This window comes from Cuculus canorus, chromosome 7, assembly GCF_017976375.1.
Source record: "Cuculus canorus isolate bCucCan1 chromosome 7, bCucCan1.pri, whole genome shotgun sequence".
Classification (NCBI taxonomy): domain Eukaryota; kingdom Metazoa; phylum Chordata; class Aves; order Cuculiformes; family Cuculidae; genus Cuculus; species Cuculus canorus.
In genome coordinates this window covers 8129941-8155269 of record NC_071407.1, presented here as the reverse complement: position 1 = coordinate 8155269, position 25329 = coordinate 8129941, and the positions used below count along the sequence as shown (strand labels likewise).

Genomic DNA, 25329 nt, shown 5'->3' with positions numbered 1-25329 from the left:
TGCAGGTAATACTTGCTATTGAGTTTTCTAGAAGTGAAAATATCAGGAGAAAATTAATTGATTGATGAACTAAACACAGCTTAAAATTTCATCTGGGTTTAACTCTACCAGCCAAGAAACATGTGAAATTTTATAGGGAGAAAACAGTCCTCTGAATTATAAAGCACTATGTTCCACAAATGCATGGTGCAATTTTGTATACCAAAAAAAAAACCCCAAAAACCTAAACATAAAAAATAACTCACTTCATGTAGATAATTTCTGCAGTTAAAAGGCAACTAGAGCAAGTAATCTTTCTGATCTATGAGTTTCCTATAAACGGTAAGAGAAAATCAAGCAGTCAAGGCTGAGGTAGTTTAAGCTGTAAGATGCAAGTCTTAAGGCTAAAGGAATGGAATGGAATAGTGAAGTGGAAAAGAAAGCCTAAGTTTAGGCATATACAATTTTAAGTTTCATCTCTGCTGAGGACTGATTCCATTTCAGAAATGAGTGATCAGTCTGTATACCTCTACATCAGCAAATGAAGACACAATTTATCTTGGTGCTGCTGTGCTTAGGCTCTGGGTAAGTTCTAGTTCTGGCTTCACTTACTGTGGTGACAAGCTTGCTTTATGTCTTGGCACTGACCAGTCAGACCAAGATTTGTGCTTATACAGGTCCAGAACACCGGTGAGATCTCACATTGCTTCAAGCGAGTAACTATGTGCTACAAGGAGTTTGCCTTTGTTTGTTGCAGTTAGATCTTCCTTATTGAAACAGTAAACAATTCTTCAGCTCTGCTCTTTATTTGTTAATATTAATTAAGCCTCACACTTGATTTTTTTAAACATTTTTAATCCAGCTTTCACAAACACACCAAATTTTCAGGATGTGTTTGATGGAACAACCATGTTGGGTCAGCAAAACTCACAGACATAGAATAGCAGGCCATGTTCAGGTGGTACATCCAACTATTTTCTCACTAAGGAAAAAGAAACTGATTCCAATTCTGATAGCACACTAGCAATAAATACAAAGAACGTAGAGTTGTCTGACATCTGCTTATCTGATCTCCTCAATGACTAAATTACACACTGGCTGTGAAGAAGCTAAAGGCAGCCAGTGGAATGATTAATACAATAAACATAGGTGGAAGAACAATAAGTCCAACAATTTTCCAACTGTCTCTGACACCAATTGCTGTGGTCAAGCATGTGACTACACACAGTCATGCAGTGAATTTCAGTGCCCTTGAAAGAATGATATTCCCCTACATGTTCTGGCCATGATCCCAATGGAGGAAACCTGATTATGATGTAGCAGAAGATGGTCCTCTGCTGGAAAGCGGGGCATGCAGCTGCTCTGGGTGCGAGGGGGCTAAGACAGTCATCTGTTGACAAAGGCATCCACAGGGACGCATCACTGTAGCTGTGTGCATCCCCAAGCTGTCACAACCTCACTCTAGTTAGTTATTGGCAGCTCCTTATTCTCAGTACTTTGCTGATATGCTTTCCTGTATCTCAACATGGAAGGTGTTACTATTTATGTTGGGTTAATTTATGACCGTACCAGATTTCAAGATACTTCAAAGCATCGCTGAATTGGCACATATGACAATTTCTCACACACTATTTCACGGTGGACTGTGCCTAGAAAAAAGGAAAGCTTCTATGTTCAGAAAGGATTCCATCCAGCTTGCTGAATAACTGGATTTTCTTATGTTTTCTATAATCACTTTGTGCAGCCTACTACATGGAGACAAGGAAAACAAAGGCACTTGGAGTAACACACTAATTTTATGTTAATGTTACTGCTATAATTTCTTAATAACTAAGGTACCTGTTATGCTGAGCAGCACAAGGGCCTCAAAAGCTAAGTTACATTGACAGAATGGTGCTCTAAAACTGCAATTTCAACACAATCCATGTGCTAGATAGTGCACAGCACTCCCTTGCTACAACACACTTCAGTATGAATGTACACTGACTTAGAGGATACTGAATATAACGAAGGGTCTCTGTTCTCTTTTTAAGAACAGGCTGTAAGTCCCAGAAGTTCTCAGGTAATTAGATAGTGTCTGGTTTGTCAGCCTCCATAGGATCTTTTCAACTAAGCTCACAAGCTCAGTAGAGGTTTTGTTGTTTTTTTTTTTAAATTCTTCAAAGAATTTTCTGTCAAGGATTCTGGTTTTTCTGAGTCAGTTTCCCTGTTATTACTATGCCTCCCTACTTGCTATGCCCACCTGCCTTCATCAACTCTGCAAAAAGGAAAGGAAGCAAAATCTGAACACAACTATACCTGTGGAATACAAAAGAAATTACAAAAAAGTAAACTAAAAGAACAACTTAGGGTTAACTAATAAATAATATATTTATAAGATCTTACACTGTTACACCAGTGTCAAAGCATGGAATGACACAGACCACAGCACTGCTACTCCATTCTTGTGCCAGCAAAACTGAGATCACAATCTAGCACATAGATACTAATGATAAGGATTTTGAAATCTGATTGCATATTTAATATATTTGTAACGTGTTGCTTTTCTGCATCATTCTAAAAGAGTCCATCCTACCATTAAATGAGTCCATCGTGAAAATAATGGCAATTGAGAAATTTCAACTACGCTGTGGATGGTACAGATGATTATAATCAGTAAAAGGGATCTATGGCCAGATTTACACTTAGCAACGAAGATCTCTGAGCCAGAACTGGCAATAGCATTGACAGGGCTGATTTCAGAATCGGAATCATAGTCTGAGCTATTAACACTATTGAGAGATGGCAGTCTCCACTTTCAGGCTTGCATTTCTCATACTCCAGTGAACCATGTGACAGGAAGCATTTTTTAATAGAATATCTGTGATTTGCAACAGTTTTGCTGTGCCTTCCAGTTTTAGTTCCAGAAATTCAGTCTTTCCCTTTTAACAGAATAATAATCATTCCATTTCTGCGGGATTATAATTTATGTTAGACAGTAAGCACCAAATGGCAAGGAAGGAATGCACATCATTTTTCTTTGCTATACAAAAAAAAAAAAACCTCTGAGAAGACTTTAATGTTCCAGAAAAAATACTGCTTCGTGCTAAAGTTTCCAAGGAGACACTACACTAGAGCTACCAAATCGTTCTGGAAAGTTCTGCTTTCCTGGAAGAAAGGGATAATTTTGTGAACAATTGAAAACATAAACATATGTGACATAGTTGCAATATAACTTAATCCCTGAACTGAGAAGAAATGAAATTTAAAGTAGTATCCAAGTCAAAGCTTTTCATGCCATCCTTTGCTGTACAAAGCATATTGGCTTCTCTGTCTGAAGCAGTAAGCCCAGCGCTAAGAGACTTTGACGGTAAGCCATGTAGCAATTTGCTGCTGAGATGTTCTTAATTCACAGCCTTGTGTGATGCCTAAGGCTGTATAGCTTGGGCAGAAGACAATGCAGATTTGCCAGGATGGGTAATTGCACATTTATCGTGCAATGGATACAGTATGCAGCATACATTTTCACCACTGGTCCCTGTATCAGCATTTCTGAGATCATTCACTTTTTTTGTCTATGTATACCAATAAGGCTTTTCCTTTCTTTCCTTTTCTTTCTTTCTTTTAAAAAAAAGCCAACATAACATAATGTCTTTCCGATTAGCTGACACTTTACAGACTGAAAACCTAAAGCAGATTTGAGAAAACTAAATTTTAACTGGAACAAAAAGGTAAAAAGAGAAGATGGATCATACAGTCATGTGCTGAATGTAAACAAGCAGGGATAAATACAGCAATTAAATAAATATCATCGAGTAGTTAGACAAAATGTAGCAAGCAGCAGCTTGCTTTTATGATTAAGATTTAGCACACTCTACCGTTTTGTTTGCCCCATGAATTCTCCATTACTCTCTTAACACTAATATACAAAAGAATAAAACAGACTGTAAAGTCAGACCGGGCTTGACAGGGCCCTGGATAACACTCTGCTTTCAACAGGAGGTTGGATCAGATGATCTCTGGAGGTTCCTTCCTTCTACTCCTCCAACATATACACAAAACAATACAAAAATTCATCTTCTCGCTTTGAAAAGTGCATCTGCTTTTGACACTGTTATACTACAGGATGAGTATAGAAATAATACAGCATGTGAATGCAAAAGACAACCTTGAATTGCACACTCAGGGATTAAGGAGGCACTTATTTTCCTACCTATTATTCATTTTATATGTAGAAAGAATCCAGAATCTAAAATCAGAAATCTCACTGTGCAAACTGAACAAACGGCTGGAGCACAGGATCAGGAGCAGCAGTCCTGAATGTACAAGGAACCAAGGAGTTAGAACTTGTTAGTCTGAAAGTGCAGGAATGGAGAAGCACAAAATCCAGGTAGTTTCTCTTATCTTTTTCTTAAACTCGTTCTATCTATCTATCTATCTATCTATCTATCTTTCCCCAGCTACACTGCTCACCTATTCAATGGTTTAAGTAAAGGGGACCTGAAGATGTGGGAGGAGAAAAGACATCCCTCCTTGGATGAAATAATAATCTATCTGTGCTTTGGCTTCCACTCCCATGTATAAGACTAAAAGGGTGACTATTCATTCTTTCTTCTTCTTTCCCCCCCTCTGCCTGAGATGTGAGCACACCATCTGTTTTAAATAAATCAACAAATTAATTTGTTTGCTACTAACAAAGTTTTAAATTCTTTTGTGAAACATCACAACTCTTAAGAACAGATACTTGATACGGCTGTTGCGCTAACTCCAAACTCTAAGGATATTTCTTAAAGTGACAACCTACCCACATGTTCAAGAAAAGAGGATGCAACTTTTAAGGAAGAGGGTGGGTTTTATTTACGGATACACTGCTGAGCAGCTTTGTGTTCTATAGAGCAACAAAAGCTAAACAGAACAGTCATTTGATTTGTTGAAGATATAAAAGGCCTTAAACTACTGAAATTGGCAGAAAATCAGACCCTGGAGAATTTGCTATATGGTACATAAATATGAACTGCAAGAAAAATGATATGTGTAGTTGTTTATCAGAAAAAAGAAATTGGCTTTATTTATTTGAGAACAAAAATTGACCTGGTACTAAATGGAGACAAGCACTGAAAAAAATCTCAGCATGTAAAATTGAAATGTGTGGAGACTGTGTCCCCAAACTGCTATAGTACGGAGCATTTTCATAAGACACCTGCAAGGTAGAGTCATAATAATAATGACTGAGTTTATGATGCTAATACAAATGTAAGCATTAAAAAGTAAGTATTTCTACAACATGAGATGACTTCCCAGGTATACTGTAGGGTAAAGAACATAGATATGTTTTTTAAATATGTATGTATATGAATTAAGATATGAAATGTAACCTATGTAAGACAGCGCTTTGAGTTAAGTTTTCCCCTTAACAGTACCTCAAGGTTGGTGATCCTGACTTGAGAAGTGAAAAAGCCAAGTTATATATCAGGGACAGATAGGTGCTAGACGCTTTTACTTGCAAGTACCCATATTTGATCATGGCACTGAAGAGTTTTTTTTCTTCTGCAGAACAAATATAACATTCGCCGGTAACACTTTTTATTGGATTCAGGATAAGAACCTGAGAAAGGAACAGGTGTCCAACTATTCTTAACAGATGACAGGCTCTTCTTCTAGGCTCTTTTTCAAAGAACATCTGATATTATATCCTTTTCCAGTTACACTGCATCTAGGTATATCAGTCTCTGGATGACAGGATGATAGAATAAGCAAGAAAAGTACCATTGGAAGAAGGTAGGGCATGGAAACCTCTACCTGCTAACAAGCAGTATAGAGAATATTTTTTCCTAAATAACAAGGAAAGAAAATTCTCTCCTGTTTAAAAAAGGATGAAAACATAACAAGTACTATGTTTATACTGGAAACCTACTGCATAAGGGAACGCAAATGAAAATATACAGAAAGCTGCTGCCTTCTGCCAGTGAAGTTGACAAGGGGTGGAGGGAAGGGAAGGTTAGCTCTGACCTACTTAGGTCAGAAGTGGCAAGGAAGTGAGGAGAGATGCAGGTTCAACTGGAGTGCTAACTACCTCTGCAGAAGTTCTTCCTCTTGTGCAATTGGTATAGAACTGAAAAAAAAGCTGTTTAAAAAACTTCCCAATACACATTTGTAAGGAGTTAGCACCACTCATAAATTTCAGACCAACAACAATGAAGTTTATCAAGACTATATGAATTGTTCTTTGTCTTTCCTCCCTGGGAGGCCTCAGGGATCTCTTGGAAAAACAAACAATTAAGAATGCAGTAAATGTCTTTTTTCTCAAATGCTTCCCTGCTTTGCTTTGCTTTCTCTAGCTTCTAACTAGGTTATTCATGGTTTTAACCAGGTTCGATTCATATTTGCTGTTGCCTGCATCTGACAGGATCTAACTTATTCTTACTACAGAAGTAAAACCAGGTAGAAAACCCTGCATGTATAGGATACTTCTATAATTAATAAAAGCAAAGTTAGCATTTAAATTAGACACATATCAACTGGCTGAAATAGAAACAAAATGTTATGAAGGTTTTCACCGCTTGCTGTCTTCCTTTCCAAGAAGTCCATGTTCTGAAAATTCCCGTAACTCAGCTGGATACAAGAGATCAAAGTCTGTTGTGATGTCTCTTATTGAGAGAAATTAAGTGTATTGAAGAGCTCACAAGGTCTGTTATGGATGAACTACTACATTTCTTCAAAACAGAATTAAAAACTACCCAGAATTTGCAACCAACAAAAGGATAAAAAATAAGTCCATCCCAAGGTATTCCGAGGTAGCCAAAACATTATAAAAAAGGGTCATTCTGTAGACACCTTAATGTGCACCTAAACCAAGTTTGATTTTGCAAAGGAAATTAAAACCCATAGTAAAAGACTACTGACCGAAGAAATAGGAAGATAAGGAATGGAATGGGGATGCAGTGAGAATCTAGTTGAAATTAAAGTATCTTGTTATGACAGAAAACCAAAATGAATGTTTTGCCTCAGTTTTCAGGGGGAAGTAGGGGGTTAACATCGTGTACAATATGGTGCAGAGAATGGCTGCTCAACAGTAATAAAGGCACAATCTGCAAAAGAGACACGCAAAAAGCTTAATGTCATAAACTCTGACGGAACCTGTAGTCTCCACACCAAAATCCTGAAAGAAACAGCACATGGAATAAACATTCTGTAGAAAGGACTTTTAAGAAATGCATCTAAATGACATACTGTATCGGATAACAACTACAATCTCAATATACATTTTCCACTTCTGATAAAATTACAGAATACAGGTTCCTCATGCACTGTTTCCATGAACATAAGAGAAGTAAAAGCATTTTGAATAGAATATATGAGTACTTTGCCCTCTTCTTCCTCACTGGAAAAGCCATGGCAGTTCACTTGTTCATCTTCCAATAAAAGCAAAGAATTCCATGAAACTCATTAGTTCAAGACTTCATTAGTTCTTTTCCACTGTTCTTGGATGTATTTCTGTTAGGATGACTTTATTACTGCTTTAGCTATCAGTAGTTATTATTCATTTGAAGTCATTACCACCTTCCACGGTGTTTAATATCCTAATGGTACATTATTAGCTGTTACTTCAATTCAGCTGCCGCATATTCTTCAACAAACTACCCTTTCATACAGAAGCTCCTTTATTTTTTTAATATGGTCTTAACGTTATGAGACATGTAATACACATTGTCTCAAAAGGTGTCAACCTTTTTCCTTTGACTTTTACACATATTTTATATGGCAAAATTCTTGTCTTTTATTTCTATTGCCCATCCCAGTCTATTGCCATAAAAGCAATATTCTGACTAAACCACTATTCATATAACGCTCAAATGTTCCTGTACAAAATCAAGCTCCCAAAGACTCTACAATTTAACAAAAATCAGATGCTTCAAGAGTCAAAAAAAGGACACTGAGGAACGTGGACGCTAATAAGTACATGCAGCTATATGCCCTGGATAAAATACCTGGGGATTTCAAATCAACAGCTACCACTGGATGAATTAATCTTTGTGAACGAAACCATGAAAAGCCTCTTAAGGGAAGCATCCTGCAGTTTTGGAGGCATTTCTATTACAGCTCATCTGTGCAGCACACCTTCCACTATTTAGTTGTTCTCAAGTGTTATTCATATTATACCTGCAGGACTGGAATGAATATTTTCAGTATCTGTGGTTAAGCATGGACATTGAAAAGCATATCTGATAATTTACATTAACAACAGTATTTGGCAGTATTTGACAGTTAGGAACTCTATTTTTAAAAGCATTCTCTCTGTGTAATTACATGCTTGAAATGTTCCCCGAGGAAATGAGCTGGGAGTTTCTGCTTTTACTTTAACGGTGAAAAATTGCCCCCTGTGATCAGTGTCCTAGTTCATTTACACTTTTCAATTATATTTTGATCAAAAATTTCTTTCCCTGACTCAGTCTTGCGGTCCCATGCAATCAGCAACACATCATTTTTTTGGCGCTGTATCAGTAAACCCCTGTAAGTTGTCCACAGACCGCTCTTATTTCCTCACCCTGGCTGCTGTGGTAACAGCATACATCTGAATAACCATCAGATTTACTAAAACCTCTTACAGGCAGACTGAAATGAAACCGGCATTGTTTGGAATGTATCTAATTAGGAATGCAAATACATCCTTATGCCAAAGACAAATGCCAGCGTTTCCCCAGCCCTCTCTCTGTGCTGGCAGTCAGTATCTCTAAGGGATGGTGGCATAGCTGACTGCCGTTTCACCAAACCTCAAAAAAACCCTCTCACTTCAGTGTCTGAATAATGGTATTCATTAAGTAGAAAGCTGCACATGCCCTTTTTAAAGTATTCACTTATTTTGGTGGTTTTACCTCTTGAGCTTTTGTCAGGACTCTGCGATTGCTAGGATGTTGAAAACATTCCAATATAATTGAATACACTTCAAGCCACATTGATTTTTAAGGCAAACACATACACTGCTAGACATAATGTGAGGTTCAGTACAGGTGGAGGCAGGCTCTTATCCCATCAGTCATAACTGCTTTGATTCAGAGGGGGAGAAGGAAGAAGAGTATCTGCTCTTTGCTACTCACAGCTTCAGGTACAGCCAACAAAGTAAATCCTCATAATTTGTTTTTAATTGCCTCATCAAATTGTACTCGCAGAGGAAAAGCAGAACACAGCACTGATAGAAATCTCCATATTAATACTGATGATTTAAGTGTTCTGCACTTATACAGCACATATACACTGTGCACTTACTATACATTCCGCGTGTGTACTGTACTACAGTAGTTTCACTTCATGTTTCATAAAGAAGTACAAGGGATAAAATGTCCTTTTCTTTTCTGAGTCACTGTCCACATACATACACACATCACAGAAGACTGTAAGAATATACACTCAGAGTTTCCTGCAGATCAGTGTTTGTGTCTTCATAGAGACTGTGTGAAGCTTTGTTACATTCCTCAGCACATTTCCAAAAATTAAAAACTGCATAAAGGAATAGTCAGTCATATTCATCTGGACTTCAAGCCCAAGAAAACTGGACATATAGAAGACTCAAATCTCACTGAGGAACCAACAGAAACAACTTTGCAGCTTTAAAAAAAACAAGAGTCCCTGAGTCACTAAGGAACGGAGAAAGAGTGATGCAGGCATTAAATGAAGATAGAGAAAGAATTACTGCCCTAACCAAAACTCTCAGTATCTGTTCACTGAAACAGAAACTGATCAGAAGACCTAACAAAGGATGAGCTTCATTCTGGTTTGTTATGCCAGATAAATCCAACTCACATAAACTGTTCCTGCTATAGGCAAGAATCTTATGAAGGAATAGATCCAAGGAGTATAACCCCGAGAAGTGAAGAATCTTGAACTTGGAACGAGCACAGAGTACAGCATTAGCAAATAAGGAGTTCAGAAAACTTTCATTGACAAAAATTGTCATATCAAAACTGCTGGAATTTGGCTTTCCCTGAGTAGGACTCATAAAATTAAAGGGGACAGAGGAAGAGAATAGCACGACCCACCAGTATCTCAGTCAGTTGGGATGTTGTCTAGCTTGCAAGTAAAATGTCTGGTGCTTTTTAACTTTTACAGAACTTCACCCTAGAATTACTTCCAGTCCTAGCAGGACTAGAATGGAATCCATCAGGTAACATCCACAAAGTGATGACATTGTTCACAGCCGAACCCCACGAGCAGCTGAGATCACCTACTAGGATATTTAAACTATGAAGGCGGCAAACTTTGAATCTGCTCCTGATCACTGATCATTTATATGCAGGGGCATTCATCATATAAATGGGATTTTCCTGGTAGATACTTGCCCTTCCCGTTTGACTCTGAAAGAATTTGTTGTAAAATATTTTTTTTTCCCAGACCTCTACAGAAAAAAAGAAAAACAAAGTTTATAATTCCCTGCTTAGAAGAGAAATTGCATCCTTTGAAGTATATGGTTGAGAGAAAGCATCACCAAAAAGGCCTTTTTGAGCAAAAATGGAACCAGCTTCGACTCCTTTCAAAAGATACATAGTTCAAAGGAGCAGCAAACGGACATGTGGCTTTCATCTTTGTTGTAGATGTCCCCACTGTTGTGGGATCTGTAAGTGGTATCTGACCAAGGCAGGAGGGCATGTAAAGTAAACATCTGGAAGGTGTGGTAAGAGCACAAGCCTGCTCAAAAGTAACAGTGACGGCAACAAACACAATACAAGCAGACACATGAAAATTCCTTGAATACACATGGTAGAAACACAAATCTAATTCAGATAGGATTAAGAAACTCCTCAACTTGATAAGAAATATATGTCTTTTTAAATGCTGAAGGATGAAAAACTAGCAAAACAGCAATAAAAGTCTTTCAATCAAATGCAAGGAAATCAGATGGTACTGGTTGCATCACGCATCGTGCAGTTAGGTGCTCAACAAGACAAGAAGGCCAGACTTTAGTGAGCTCTCTAAATAAAGTGTATCCTTACCTAAATTTTTATGCCTGACTAAATGCACGATGACCAGATTAAAAAAAAAAAAAAAAACAAACCACTTACAAACAAGCATTTCAAGACAGAAGCACTTAAGACTTACTCGCTGTCAACCAATCAAAAATCATTGTAGGTGAAGTGAAAGAACAAACCATACAACAGTGTTTCAGGATCTCTCATTGGTATATAAACAATTTCACAACTGTCAACTGCAATAAGGATGACACATTTTAAAGATTTTCCACTTTTGACTTCCTACTGAAACTGCGTAACTTATACATTGCAATATGGTAAGACTCACTGGTATTTTTCATGTTAGAATCATAGAGTAGCTTGTGTTGGAAAGGATCCTTATCTAGTCCTATTTAATTGTATTTAAAAACAAAACTGCTGAACATACAGCTACTGCATCTCAGTCATACATGATTTGTAACTGGATTTGTGGACTGACAATATTTAGGGGAAATCCTACATCTGACAAAGTACTGTTTCAAATTTTAGAAATAAGGTGTTCTGAAGCATTGTCTTGAACCTCAGGAAAAACATTAGGATAAGTATATTGACTATGATTTTGTAAGACTGACAGAAATGAAGTGATTAAATCTTCTGTTGCGAAGCAGACAACTTCAACAAGAGATGATCAGGATGTTAACATTAAAGAGCTACAAGCAGATTTGGGGTTGTAGCCACGAGCTGGCCATTAATGAAGTAATGAAGATCTTTGTAAAACCAACATAAAAAAATATTTTTAAGGAATGAAGCACATTTTTATGCAACATCCTGATCTGGTACTCAACACAATTTTAGCCTTCTGGATTTATAATCATACGTGGTTCGTTGTAATCCAAACTTCCAAGAGCTGTTCAGTCTGGATATGAGCTATGGGTCATTGTTTACACAAATATTTCTAAATTAAATTTTCTCCTCAAAATACACTGATATCCTAAAGTGTCTTAGAAATTATGATTAAATGAACAAATAAAAAACTTACCCGAATCATCATGACTGAGCATCTGATGTTATGAATTGTATCATATACTTTCTTAGAAATGTCCACAAACTGGTTATCATCAAATAGATGAACTGTGTTCTTGCTCAAGCTCTCCAATGCAATATTTACTTGATCAATAAACTCTGGAATCACTATTTGGAAAAGGAAACACAAGCAAAATTCAGTGAGCATAAAAAGGATAAAATATGTAAGTTTTCTTTCTGGCACGCTGCCTCACATTTATTAGATCTTCATTTAAAAAAAAAAAAGATTATTGTAATAACATGATTAGCTTTAATTGGAAACAAATTTGTGATTTTTATCACAGCAATAAAGATAGACTTGGCAGGCACATAAGCTGTGCAAGGTTATACCGTACAACAAAGAAGAAGAAAGTTTTAAAAGGGGCGTCAGGGAAACAGCAGAAAAAAACTTGACAATGATTTCAAGAGTAAATTTACCTAAAGAAACAGATGAATAACCCGGCCCAAAGTTGGAACTACTATTCAACAGACTTCTATTTCAGCATCTGCTTTCAATCTCATGGGAGGCAAAACTAGCAAAAGACTGAGGCTTATTCTCCAAATTCAAAAGTCCCACAACTTCAGCCTGGACTTACCAAGGCAGTTCGTCCTGTTTGATTGAATGAAACGCATTGTAAATTTTGAGTCAGTTTGATATTAACCTGTGTTTTACCCAGAATGTCCTGAGAATTTTCTTCTGGTGTTCCACGGCTCCTTATTTCGCATGGTGATCTGGTACCACCATATCTCATTTGATCTTTCACATTAATTTGAACCAAAGGAAGTCCAACACATAGAATATAGAGTGAAGAGAGAATGCGGACAGAAAATGCATCACATGCAGAAGGACTACAAATAAGTACAGATCAAACCCACTTGCCACAACTGATTTCCTGTCACTTGGAAACTGAAGTCACAGAACAAATGCGAAGTAAAGGGATAGAAGTCAGCTTTCTATAATATTCAGTGTCAATAACTTAAACTTTGCAGGGCAGAATATTTTTTTCTGGCAAACTGGTTAAATATAAGTGTTTAATAATAAGTACAATATGCTTTCCATTCCTTCATCCACAATCAAGCGCTGGGTAAGTCATAAACTGACACCACATGAAAATAAATTTCAATGCAGACAAATCTTCAGCTGAAATCAACAGGACTTCTGAATTAGAAAACCTGGCAACAAGTATTCTAAACACTAGGAAAGGTGCCACAACAATGCTTTAACCCCTAATTTTACATTGAGAAACCCATATAACCCTTGGAGAGGTTTAAATTCACTCTTAAATTACAATAACTTCACTGTTTTTGAGCTCGGCTGTTTCTCTCTATTGTATGAGTTGCTTCGTGTGTCAGTTCTCAGAAATAACAAACACCAGTTAATTCAGTGGTAGTGGGAAGGTTCATTTTCTTCTGTGAAATACATCCCCACAAATGTAAGACAAGTAGATGCCATTTAGTTTGAAAAATAGGATATTTAAAAGCCTTTCTTCCCTCTTCACATTATCCCTTGAATTGCCTTGCCTTCTGAAAAGGTCAGTGGGAAGAACAGATTTCTTAAATGGTATGGAAAACAGACAAGGCATATTTTTATTAGCAACCAAATGGAAAAATTAGGGAGAGTAAGAGCCTGTTTATTCAGTGCTTTTTGAAATGGTGGGTTTTTTTTTTTTTCTTTTCAAGAAATACAAATACACAGTTTCAAAACACAAAATCTTTTTTTCTGTTAAATAAAGGTCTTGGCTCCTAGTCTATCAAAATAATTTCAAGAGTGGTCATTCTGAACTGAACAGTCACCTCATACATTTATATAAAATCAAGTCCAGCTCTTCACATTTGTTGTGAAAATGCTGCACAGGAGACTATAAGACATTTCCAGGAATTCAAGATATTCATTGGTATAGCCCAAACCAGGAGGTGGTTTCTACAGCCTCCTATATTCCCACTTTTCAGTTCATGGCATTTCACGTACATTCACCTGCAGTACTGTACAGCACATACTCCCTGCTTACCAGCAGCATTTTTAGTGGCTGCTAACTGCTTGAAGCCCTCTTATTCTACAAGCCAGGCTATTTCTTCTCAGTTATCTATTCAGGCTCCATCCTGCACTCAGCCTTTATTCCACATGCCTATTAACAGCCTCTTTACAGCTCCTTCTGAGGCCAAACTCATTGCCACAGTGTATTTGTTTGTCTAAATGAATATATCACTGAGGAAAAAGGAATTTACATAAATAAAACTGTAAACTGTAATTCTAAAATATGCACATCACATTCTATTAATTAAGTACACAAATACACTTGGGCTATTATAAAGTTATTAAATAGTTCTTCTTATTTCATCATTTACCTTGTATCTGATTGTATAATTCCCTAAAATCCAAGACTCTTTTCTTAACTGCATGTGATTTATTTGATTTTTGCCTTCTCAATCAAATGAGGCTTTGTTGGATACATGGGTTCTTTTTCATGCATCAATGGCATCAAAAATACTTTGGTTCAGGCATCGCTCTGAAATACTGGAGTATAAGAATTACTTTAATAATGTGCATATTTGCTGTACTCTGTTTTATTTTTCAGAGCAGCTTAAATATAGATAAGAAGTAGATGCAGCTAAAAATAGGTTAGATAAGATTTATTTTTCCAATCTTTCAAAAGCAAAGAAAAATTAAAGAAGTTGTAAGTAAAATGGAAGATTTCAAGTGTTATGTAATTAAGAAGTATTATTAGATCTTTGTGATTTTTAATATTACATTTTTTAACAAAACTTACAATTTTTATTTGATTTTTTGGCCTTTTTTTTTTTTCTCAACAAAAATTATGAGTGATTTTCAACATGAATATCTGAAATCCTGCCTTTCCTGAGGAGGAAGGTGTGGAAAGGAGAAGGGTGTTTTGGAAAATACCAAAACATGATTATAATGTTGGAAGTCCCCAAACTAATTTACAATTTTCATGCCACCAAAAACATGTTCTGCACTGTTCTTGAAATGAACCTTATTTATTTTAAAATTAATCCTGACTCCCTAATACCTTTCTTGTTTTAAATAACCAATACTATTTGTCTTTCCTTGTAGGGCATGTCTTCTTAGACCTCTAACTATCTTTGCTTGATTTCGTTATCTTCCCCCAAAATCAACTCATGAATCCTGCTTGTGGTTTAATAGCTGTCACTGTCCAGCTCTTAATTCAGAGGCTGCCACATCTATATGGCACAATCACATTAGGAAATACTGAAAAGTAAACTTCAGTAATCACTTTTTTCCAATTATCAACTCTGTGCTTGTTATTTTTAATAACAAAATCATCAGGACAAGAGGTTTTCAACTTGGCAGAAGGTCAGTGATAAGAGGTGAAAACATGAGCCATTGTACTTGCACCTCTCAATGAAGTTAGGTTAAGTGATCAACATCACTTCATCAGCAATCAAGATAGCTTGAGATTGAAAAAGCAACAGTCTCCAAAGTTAAATGTCTGCACATATGCAACACTCACCAAAGAATACCTTGACAGAATGAATATAACAGACATGAATGTACAAGACCTCCTCCAACCGATAAAACATAATGAATTCTATTTTTTAAACGAAAATTTATATGTTTTTTTAATCAGGAAAATAAATGAAAAAATCCCAACAAAATAAAACCCCTGTTTCATTTATTTGACTAAACAAAAAAAAAAAAAAGAAACAGGAAGCATTTTCATAAAAACTAAAATACAGATTAATTCTTTTTCATCATTTTTATACTCAAGTACTGAAAATAAGACTATCTGGTACCCTGCCATCTCTGTGGGACAATCCCCAGGTCCCATTCTTTGAGCTTAGGTTGGAAGGGTATGGACAGGATATGGTTCCCCCTCTCAGTTCCTCTCAACTTAGAACACCACAGTTTCTCAAAGTATGTCAAAGGAGAGCAGATGTGGTGAATTACTGAATGCACATATACACCATTTATCTCAAGAAAAAGAATTTGTGGTAAATAAGCTTTCACCTTCGATTTTTATCTGTACGTATAAACACTGTGAGCAACTTCCTGTATGGTGTAAATAGACTGGAGAAAAGTTCAAGAGCTCCCACTAGAATGAAGACTGAAAAACTATTCTTTCAAAGGCAGCTTTGAAATGGAAATGTCCAGATCACAGATGAATGAATGAAGCTCTCTGGGGCAGACCTACAGATCCCAGCTACAAGCAGACTCCGCAAGTCTGTCACAGCTATTGCTTGAACTTAAGTTCAATGACCTTTCAATAAAGAAGATGCCTCTTTGTTGGGCAGTCAGATGTCCAGAGATATCTTCTGTACTCAAACGCGAGAGCCACAGGACTGTTTGGTAGGAGATGTGAAAACCTGAGCAGACTTCCTAAAATGAATGGCTTGTCAATATACAAAAATACAGAATATCCACAGTGAATAAAAAGTTTCAACTAACAAAGCATTCAGAACAAAAATCACATGAAGGTTAGCACCTAACCTGAACCTCTAATATCAAAGTGAGTAAAGGAGGGTTTGTTATAAGAATGGGAACCTCCATCTTCCACAATTAGCTGGAGTAATTCCCATGAAAAAAAATACCCATATTTAAAAAAAATGTGGGCAAGAGTAAGTGAAAAAATGCTTTTTCTCCTGAAGACAATAAAATCAGGGTCAGTTCCTCTAACAGGAGGAAAAAGCTCCATGAGAACTTCCGAAAGCCCACTAGAAGACAGATTCTAAACATGTAAGCAAAAGCCAAAGTGTGGTAACGTAACGCCCAAGAAAATGCAGAATTAACGTAAAATGAAACTAGTATGACCACAGATATAAATGAGATTTGCAGGCACAAAAGTTAAAAAGATAAGAGCACAATCTAGACATATGCTAAGCCACACGTTTCAACCACTAAGCCTAAAACCTTCTTCCAGCACACTATGTCTTTTTATTAGTTAGCCTCCAAGCAGGAAAGAACATCCCCACTAAAATCTCAAAACCCATCCACGCTTTAGGCAGTAAGGTGGCAGAAAACAGAGGCTCATCTCTTGATAGTGACCTCAGTTTTTTGCAAGAAGATTTGAAAGAACAGGAAGAGCTACAGGTCTCCAATCCCAAAGACGCAGCAGGTCCTGAGACCAAAACTGTCTGGGTAATGCTGTAGCTCAAGGTCGCAAAAATGCATTGTCTTCCATCATCCTGAAGATAACTCTTGACAAAGAAAAACTTGAAAGTAATTAATATAATGTCATTCCTAACCACAGAGCTAAGAGGGCACCTGACCACAATCCTTGGAAGAGACTTATTTCAGAGGAAAAAAACTACTCAATCTGTAGAAAAAAGATGTGGACAGGCTGGAAAGGGTCCAGAGTGGCCACAAAGATAATCAAAGACTGGGAAGTTTGCCATAAGAAGCAAAGCTAAAAAATACTGTGTTTGTTCAGCTTTAAGAGAAGTCTTAGGGAAGACTTTACTACCATGTTCCAGTATTTAAATGGTGGCTACAAAGAAGATGGAGGCTCCCTTTTTACAAGGAGTCATATGGAATAGACAACGGGTACTGGGTACAAGTTATTCCTGGGGAAATTCCATCTGGATACCAGAGGAAAATTTTTCACAATGAGAACAATAATTGGAATAATCTCCTTGGGGAAGTTGTGTATTCCTCAACATTGGACACTTAAGATTCAGCTGGACAGGGTGCTGGGCCACCTTGTCTAGACCGTGCTTCTGCCTAGAACAGTTGGATTGGATGATCCTTGAGGTTCCTTCCAACCATGTAGTTGATTCTATGATTGAATGAAATTAGGTTACCTACAAGACCAGGAGGGCTCCTCAGATCTAACTCAATAACGTGTGAATCCAAAGGTCTCAATCCAAAGAACAAACGCTAACCTCAAGCATAAGCAATAATTAGGAACAGTATTTTTATGAAAAACATCAGTGCTGCAGAGAAAACAAAACCCAGAATCGTATATTATCAGTGCTTCCGGGGCAATTTTAAAGCGAAAAAGCTTCCAGAGTTACTCTATAGTAACACTTAAATTTAGCTCCCAAAGATCTAAGAGGGAGCTGTAGTCATAAGGAACATGAAAGGTGATAAAGATTTCACTGCTGGCAAGACCAAACCACTGAACAAGATGTCTGTAAGCCTTCTAAAGATGAAGAGTAGATAGTTGAAGAACTTCCTTAAATAAAATTAAATGGAGATTGATTGGCTTGCAATCTGAGAATATATGAGATAGCAGAACTAAAAGAATGCTAAAGACTGTATGCCTTAACAGCCTTCGGGGCTATCAAAAGGTGGTGAAGCCATACCAGCACATTAACATGTTATAACTAGAGTTTTCCTAAGAATGGAAATATAGCCATAGTATGTGAAGACTAACTCACCTTACAAGTTCTAGTCTCTACAAGCAGGCTAAGTTGGTGTCAGAAGAAAAGAAGGCTGAGGGGAGACCTTATTGCTCTTTACAACTGTGTCAAGGAGGTTGCAACAACGTGGGTGTTGGTCTCTTTTCCCAAGTAGCAAGTAACAGCACAAGAAGAAACAGCCTCAAGTTGCAGCAGGAAAAGTTTAGATTGGATATTAGGAAAAATTTTGTCACCAGAAAGTTATCAAGCAAGGGAACAGGCTCGCTCAGGCAAGCAGTGGAGTTATCTCTATCCAAAATGTTATCTATAACAAGTTTTTCCTAAAAGAGCACAGAATTTTATCGAATTGTTGGACCACATTAGAATAATTTTTCATAGCCTATATAACAAATGAGTTGATCATTGACTCTAATCCCATTTTTAGAATATGCCTTCTTATTATAGTTTCTAAACACCACACCTAATGATATGAAATATATCAGTTTTATATGAAATCAGTTATTGTGGAGCCGATTACCTAGTATCCTCCTAAAATTCAATCATGTTCTTGGCTTATCAACGCCTCTCACAGCATAGGTATTCTTATCGTTATAAGGAAAACTCAAGGAATTTTTAACAATTGAAGAAAGACAGAACTTAATAAAACTTGATATATCTCTTTATAAAATACCCTGGAAAACTGAACTATTTTTTCACTACTCTGTCTTACAAAGCACACACTGAACCGGATCTAAAATCCTCCCATACCACAGGGAGCACTTGCTTTGACCTCAGTAGGTCTGAGATCACACTGGGATGGATACTGGTCTTTGATTACATACCATATGTTGCAATATGTTAACTCACTCTTTCCTAAATAGAGCAACTATATTGTCTATAAAATCTGAAATTCTCCTGCTTTTCCAAGAGTAAATTTTGATATTTCCATTTCAGAGAAATATATCATTAATGCTTTTAAGTTGTGTAGGTAAACAATATCAGGAGCTGCTGATTAGGTAAAAGAAATCTATCCTCATAACAGACAGCAAATAGATTATAATTTTTTAACACTTTCCTTACTCCCCTACTTAAAGGAAAAAGCTTACACAATACTTATAAAGAAAAGAGTTGCCACATAGACTTAAATCCTGACACCAGGTAGGTAAATGGTACAGGCAAGCAGCAAGGGCACAAGCATACCTTACATACCTCAAGTTAACATTCCTAAAAAGCAAGAATAGTAAAGCGGAAAAAAAATTTAAAAAAAAAAAAAGTGAAAGAAAAGTAGAAACAAAACTAAAACAAAAGTAAGGGAAAAAACTAATAAAGTAGCAAAGCAACAGTTGTTCTTCTATCAGGAAAAAAAGTTATTTTTTTCTTTTCCTGTGAGGTAAGTCATCATTTCTTCTCTGTATGCCTTTTCATTTTCCTCTGTGCTCTTCAGCACAGGCAGAGTTTGATTTTTATTGCATTAGTCCAATTTTTTTTTAGCACTGAGACAGACATATAGTAAAAGGAACAGATACTTGAACTCCCCCTCCCTGAGGATGCATTTCCATAATATATCCTGGAATTGTACACTATATTACATTGAACTAATCTGGAATTTATTCATGGAAATGAAAGATTGCTTTAAGGATGTCCTTTATCTTTCAGCAAGAAGTTCAGATGAGTCCTCCCTGTGGTAGCATAAGCAGAGAGTTGTGGCAAGCAGCGTGTATCTCAAGTATTTTATTATCCCTCGTAATCTGATCACCTAGCAGGAAAGTCAGTGTGATAGGCATAAAGAATTTAAATAGTTTTCCAGTTGCAGGAATTTAGCTGAAGTGAAGCATAAGCAAAGCATAGTTGAAAAGATTACAAACACAGCTACGCTTAAATGCAGGGTAGTACTAGAGTAAATAAAAAATCTACTTAATAACTGCACAGTTTTTATTCAGTAATTCTTTATTTCATTTTTGTCTTTGAGACTAACAAATAGTTTGCACTTCTTTTGATTTTAAAAATAAGCATTTGCAAATTTCTTCTGGAGTGGCACCTAAGAATTCCAGGTGGTAAGAACATTGTATATTCTGGCAATCCAATTTTAATGCTAAGTATTATGTCTATTCTTAATGTCATTTCCATCCAAAACGGTACACAAAGAACTAATAAATAAATCAAATTACCATCTAAGCTAAGGCAACTGTGCTGGCCAAAACAAACATTTGAAATACAAGGGCTGCTTCTGGCAGGAGCTTGAGTCACACCAAGCACACTATTTAGAATGAACTAAACTGTTTAATGATCGTTGGAGATATCTTCACTAGATGTGTTCAAAAATACATTTAAATATTAATGTAATTACTGTAAAGTAATTATTCTGCACTCACTGCAAAAGGCTAAACTGAATAACTTCAACGGGTTTTTGAAGCTCCAATCATTTATGACTCAGTTACAAATCCAAGGAATACAATGCTAATATGAAGATCAAGCTGTTTCTAAGTTTGATATCACTATGGTACAAATGCTTAACCTTAAACATGCATTTTTGTGGTACAGTGTCAAATTAGTGACATTTAATTATAATGCTGTATTAGACGACTTTGGCAAGACATATGTTTACAGAAACGTATACATACATACCTCCATATATAAGAAAGAAGCTTTGCGACTGTGCACTCAATAAATCCCTTCTACTTCATCAAATATTACCATTCATACTTAATCATTTTTTAAGTAGCAAGCTTATAGTTTATATGGTGGAAAAGGGATTAACAATTTTGGATCTTCTAACAGATTAAATCCTTAGCACACATTCCTCTGCCAATCTCAATCCTGGGCCAATACATGAAAGAAAATATCTCTGAATCACCCATTGTGCCAGCACATCTCCATCTATTTAGATCATAAAGAATGATATATGATCTTTGTGACATTCAGTTTTTCATGCTAAAGTTTTGGTATGCTGAAAGTGTAAAACAACATGAGGTAGCCAAGGCAGAGGGCTGTTGAACAGAAAAACAAGTTGCATACTGAAAGCAAGTTGTACCCAGATATATGCATAATAGTAAAACCAGAAACTATATGTAAATATTCTGCAACACTGGGCATTTGCAAAGTTTTAAGACTACTACTACATAATATTTAGAAAATTTTGTATTATATAAATGTATAGAATATTTATAGAATATAGAATATATATATGTATATTCACATACATTTCTATATATAAGCTAAGCTGACTATATTACAACAGTTTTATGGTATTACATCATTAGAGTTAATAAGGATAAAAGTTTTAAGAGTTAACTGTCCTGAATATGAGAAATGATTCATAATGAGTGAGACCTAATTCTTGGCAATCTATATTATTGATGAATGGCAATCCAGTAAATCCCTAGTTTTAAGTCTGAAAAGGATCTCATTTATCTCTCTTTTTAGTGGACCTATGACAGTGATTCCGCTTCCTACCTGGAACACACACTTATTTTCATTTGCACCAAGACAATTACATCATTTAGATGTCACTGTCACCCTGTAAGACAGCGGAGTGGATGGGTACAGGTATGAGCACAGGTAATTGCTTATGACTTTATACTCTGTGAGCCTCTGGACTTTCCCCTATTCGAGCTCTCTCTCCACAGTCCTTGCACAGCGTGGCAAATGTGTGTAACACTGCAGCTGGGAATTAAGGCCATGCCTGATATGAAATGTCATGGTTCAAGGCTTAGTGGTGACTTAAAGGGATCTTTTTCCCTTCATTGCACAAATGTCCAGAAAAACACAGAGAGAGGTGGTTTTGGTTTTAAGAGGATAGATGGATTTCTCTGTATGAGGTAACAGAGACAAGTCATAGAACCCAGAAGAGCAGAATGATGGTTTGACATGATAGAAATAACCTACCTTTCTTAAAGCTCTCTATGTATTGCATTTTGCTGCCATGCTTAAGGACTGACTGACCATGAGATCTCAGGTGAGAAAGACATTTCCCCCTATATCATACTGGCAAAGAATTTCAGAACACTTTTTTTAGCAGACCACGGACCGTGTGGGCCTATGGTATCTCATCGGTTCCCTGCTATTGCAGGGCATTTCTGTGCTGTGCAAACATCCATCCTTCCTTAATTCAGTTCACAGTACAAAACAGCAAGATCTTCTTCAGTCTAACCGAAGTCACAGGGCTTAATTTAGAAGCATTTCCACTAAATAGAATGCCTTGTGATGCACACAAGCTAAAACAAGTAAATAGCTTAAATCTGTATAGAAAAAACCAAGCATGATTGTTTCTCATCAGTGAACTTCACGAGGCACACAGAGGCTTCCGTTTAACTTCAATTGCAGACTATCATCAAACCTCCATATGTATGTCTTTACTTGAAAACTAGTGATCACACAGCAGCATGATGACAAAGTTCAGTGACTGAAGCAGTGGAAAACTTTGGGTTGCCAAGCTAGTAGTTTTTTGACTACTGCTGTCAATAAACATGGCATTTAGACCTCTCTAAAATGACTGTGAACTGCAGCCCCCGCTTCTATGACAAGCATTTATTACTGGAGATTTCTAACGAAGTTTTTCTTCAATAGCTTTGTAATATCCAAGGCCAAAGCTCTGCCAGCAACAGCAGGGAACATGCTAACCCTTCAGACAATCTCTAAAGGCTGATGAACAAATACTCCCAAATTGGAGTTGTTCAAATATTCCGAACAGGAAAGGAAATGCCATACAAACCACTAAGAGGAAATGGAGGGCTTCCCATGGGGAGTCCCTTCATTATTTGTAAGAGACACTATCTGAACAGAGAACAGCTTTTCATTAATTTAGGTGGGGAAGAGAAATCCTGAGAGCTGAATAAAAAGAAAATTAGTTTTTAAAAAAATATCTCTGTGAAACTTGCTTGTTTCTAGTGAATAAGCATCACACTATATAATGCTTAAGCTGAACTGGTGTTAATTAGGAGAACGCCTAAACCAGAGACTTTTGTAAGTATTTTTACATGCTGGTTTTCATTAATTTTATATTTAACATCATAATTCCTATGAAACTTGAAGTAATATCTTTAACAAGGAGTATATAAAGGAATATTTTGGGGTAAGTAAGACTATTTTAGTCTTTAAGATTGACTTTTGAAAAGGTCATTTTGAAGATATCTAAAGTAATTTCAAAACATTCAAGAAGAATTATCTCTTTTGAACTAAAATAGAAAACTTATTAAGCCTGATCTGGAGAGAAGTATTGAAACTATGACAGAAATCAGTTCATGCAATAAATTCACCACTGTAGTAGAGTATACAGAATCACAGAATAGTTTGGGTTGGAATGGACGTTAAAGATCACCTTGTTCCAACCCCTCTGCGACTGGCAGGGACACATCCCATGTATTTGGGAAACAGACACCGTGGAACATAGAGCATATTCTTACCTTGTCTGGAACACAGCCCAAGCTTGGGCTAAAATTTTATACGTTAACATTGCAATGACTAAAGCATGGGTTTCCTCACATTTGCAGTTCCGCAAAACAGACTGTTGCTGAGGAAGGTGGATTTGTTTGTAAACATACATCCTGTAACATACCAGTCACAGCCCATACAAACTTTGTGTGCATAAACACAAGGACTTTTTTTAACAAATCAAAAAATATTGCAGAAGTTTTTCTTTGGCTTTGTCTGACAGATTACAATTTTTGAGTCTTACAAGACCGGCTTCATCTATTTTCTGGAGTATGAGAGGAATAACTTCTCTGTAGCTTTCCATTCAATGGCATAAACACTGTATGCACGCCCGCACGCGCAGACACACACACACTCTCTCCTACCTACAGAAGACAAGAAAAAAAAAAGAAAGATTGGAAAGTTATTACAATCTCTTTGTCTCACCACTTGCAACTGGAAAAAAAAAATCAGTAGGAAGATAATTAGCAGTCCACAAGAATGGAGGATAATCCGGAGGGATGTTAAGAACTCTTTAGCTAACCTGTTTCTAGCACTTGATTCTCTTATCAATCAATACCAGCGTGACAGCAGGCTACTCTCACCAGCTCTTCACTAAATTCATGCGAGGATAGACAAAATGGTCTCTGATTATTAATACCTAGCATCTGATTTAATTTCTAATTAAAAACTGTTACAATTGGTGGGATGTGGCAAGTTACTGCTTTCATCTGGAGGATAAGAAGAATGGTTAATTTAACTTAAGCATGTAGAAGTACTAAGGAAAGCAAGCTAGAATAATAAAATCAATAGTCAAACAGTAATATCTGTCACTAAATAACTCTAAGTATCTCTGAGCTCTACTTAGTGAAAAGTCACAGTAAATCAACTGTATTTTTAAGTGCAAATTTATATTCTCATCCTATAAGCTTCCCCAAAACACAGCTTATGCTTCATAAAGAGACTGACTTATCTGGGAAGTAGACATGTTTAATTAACTGACAATTATTTCCACTATGAAGACACCCTAGTAACATTTGGATAGTTGTAACACCACAATGTGCGAATGTCTTAGTCTCCAAAGTAGTTGTCTCTAATCTGCTGCAGTGCTCTGTAAATGTTAATCCAAGGGGATTGGCTGATACAAGAAACTAGAGAGGAAGTAAAAAGCCACAGGGCAAGGGGCAAAGGCTTACCACGGATTAAAAGCTGAAAGTGATAGGAAAGAAATCTAAAGTGAAAGGCAGCTCCTCTGAGCAGTAAGGACTTAGGCATGTGGTGCTCAACAGATCAGCAGGGGTGAAGACTACTATTCATAGCCAGTTTCACATTGCCATACATTTAAGGGTTATCTAGGCATGATAAGGAGATAGTATCCTTCATTCCCTTAATACCTTCAGTATAGATCTACGAACAAAAATACATCCCTCAGCTAACAGACAAAGAGCCATGGAGTTTTAAATAATAATGTAGCTAACATGAGCACTTTTAAAGGGAGAAAGCTAGACTCCTTCCTGTCACTCTGAGTAATTAAATGTCTTTAAGAATGCAACATTCTCCAGACATGCTTAGACACTTGGGGAAAACCAGGCAGTACAATTCACGATAGGATTTACTTCATTCAACTTTAGGTAAAACTTTG

At 36.6% G+C, this 25329-nt stretch overlaps 1 protein-coding gene across 5 annotated transcripts in view; it reads right to left on the bottom strand.

Annotated features, from left to right (window-relative positions):
* The window catches only part of CTNNA3 (catenin alpha 3), a 470553-nt gene that overhangs the window by 79580 nt on the left and 365644 nt on the right, over nt 1-25329 (bottom strand). For all 5 annotated transcript variants that reach the window (XM_054071284.1, XM_054071285.1, XM_009568184.2 and 2 more), the window contains one exon: nt 11938-12089. In XM_054071284.1, the coding sequence (XP_053927259.1) occupies nt 11938-12089 (152 nt within the window). The remainder of the gene's footprint in view (nt 1-11937; nt 12090-25329) is intronic.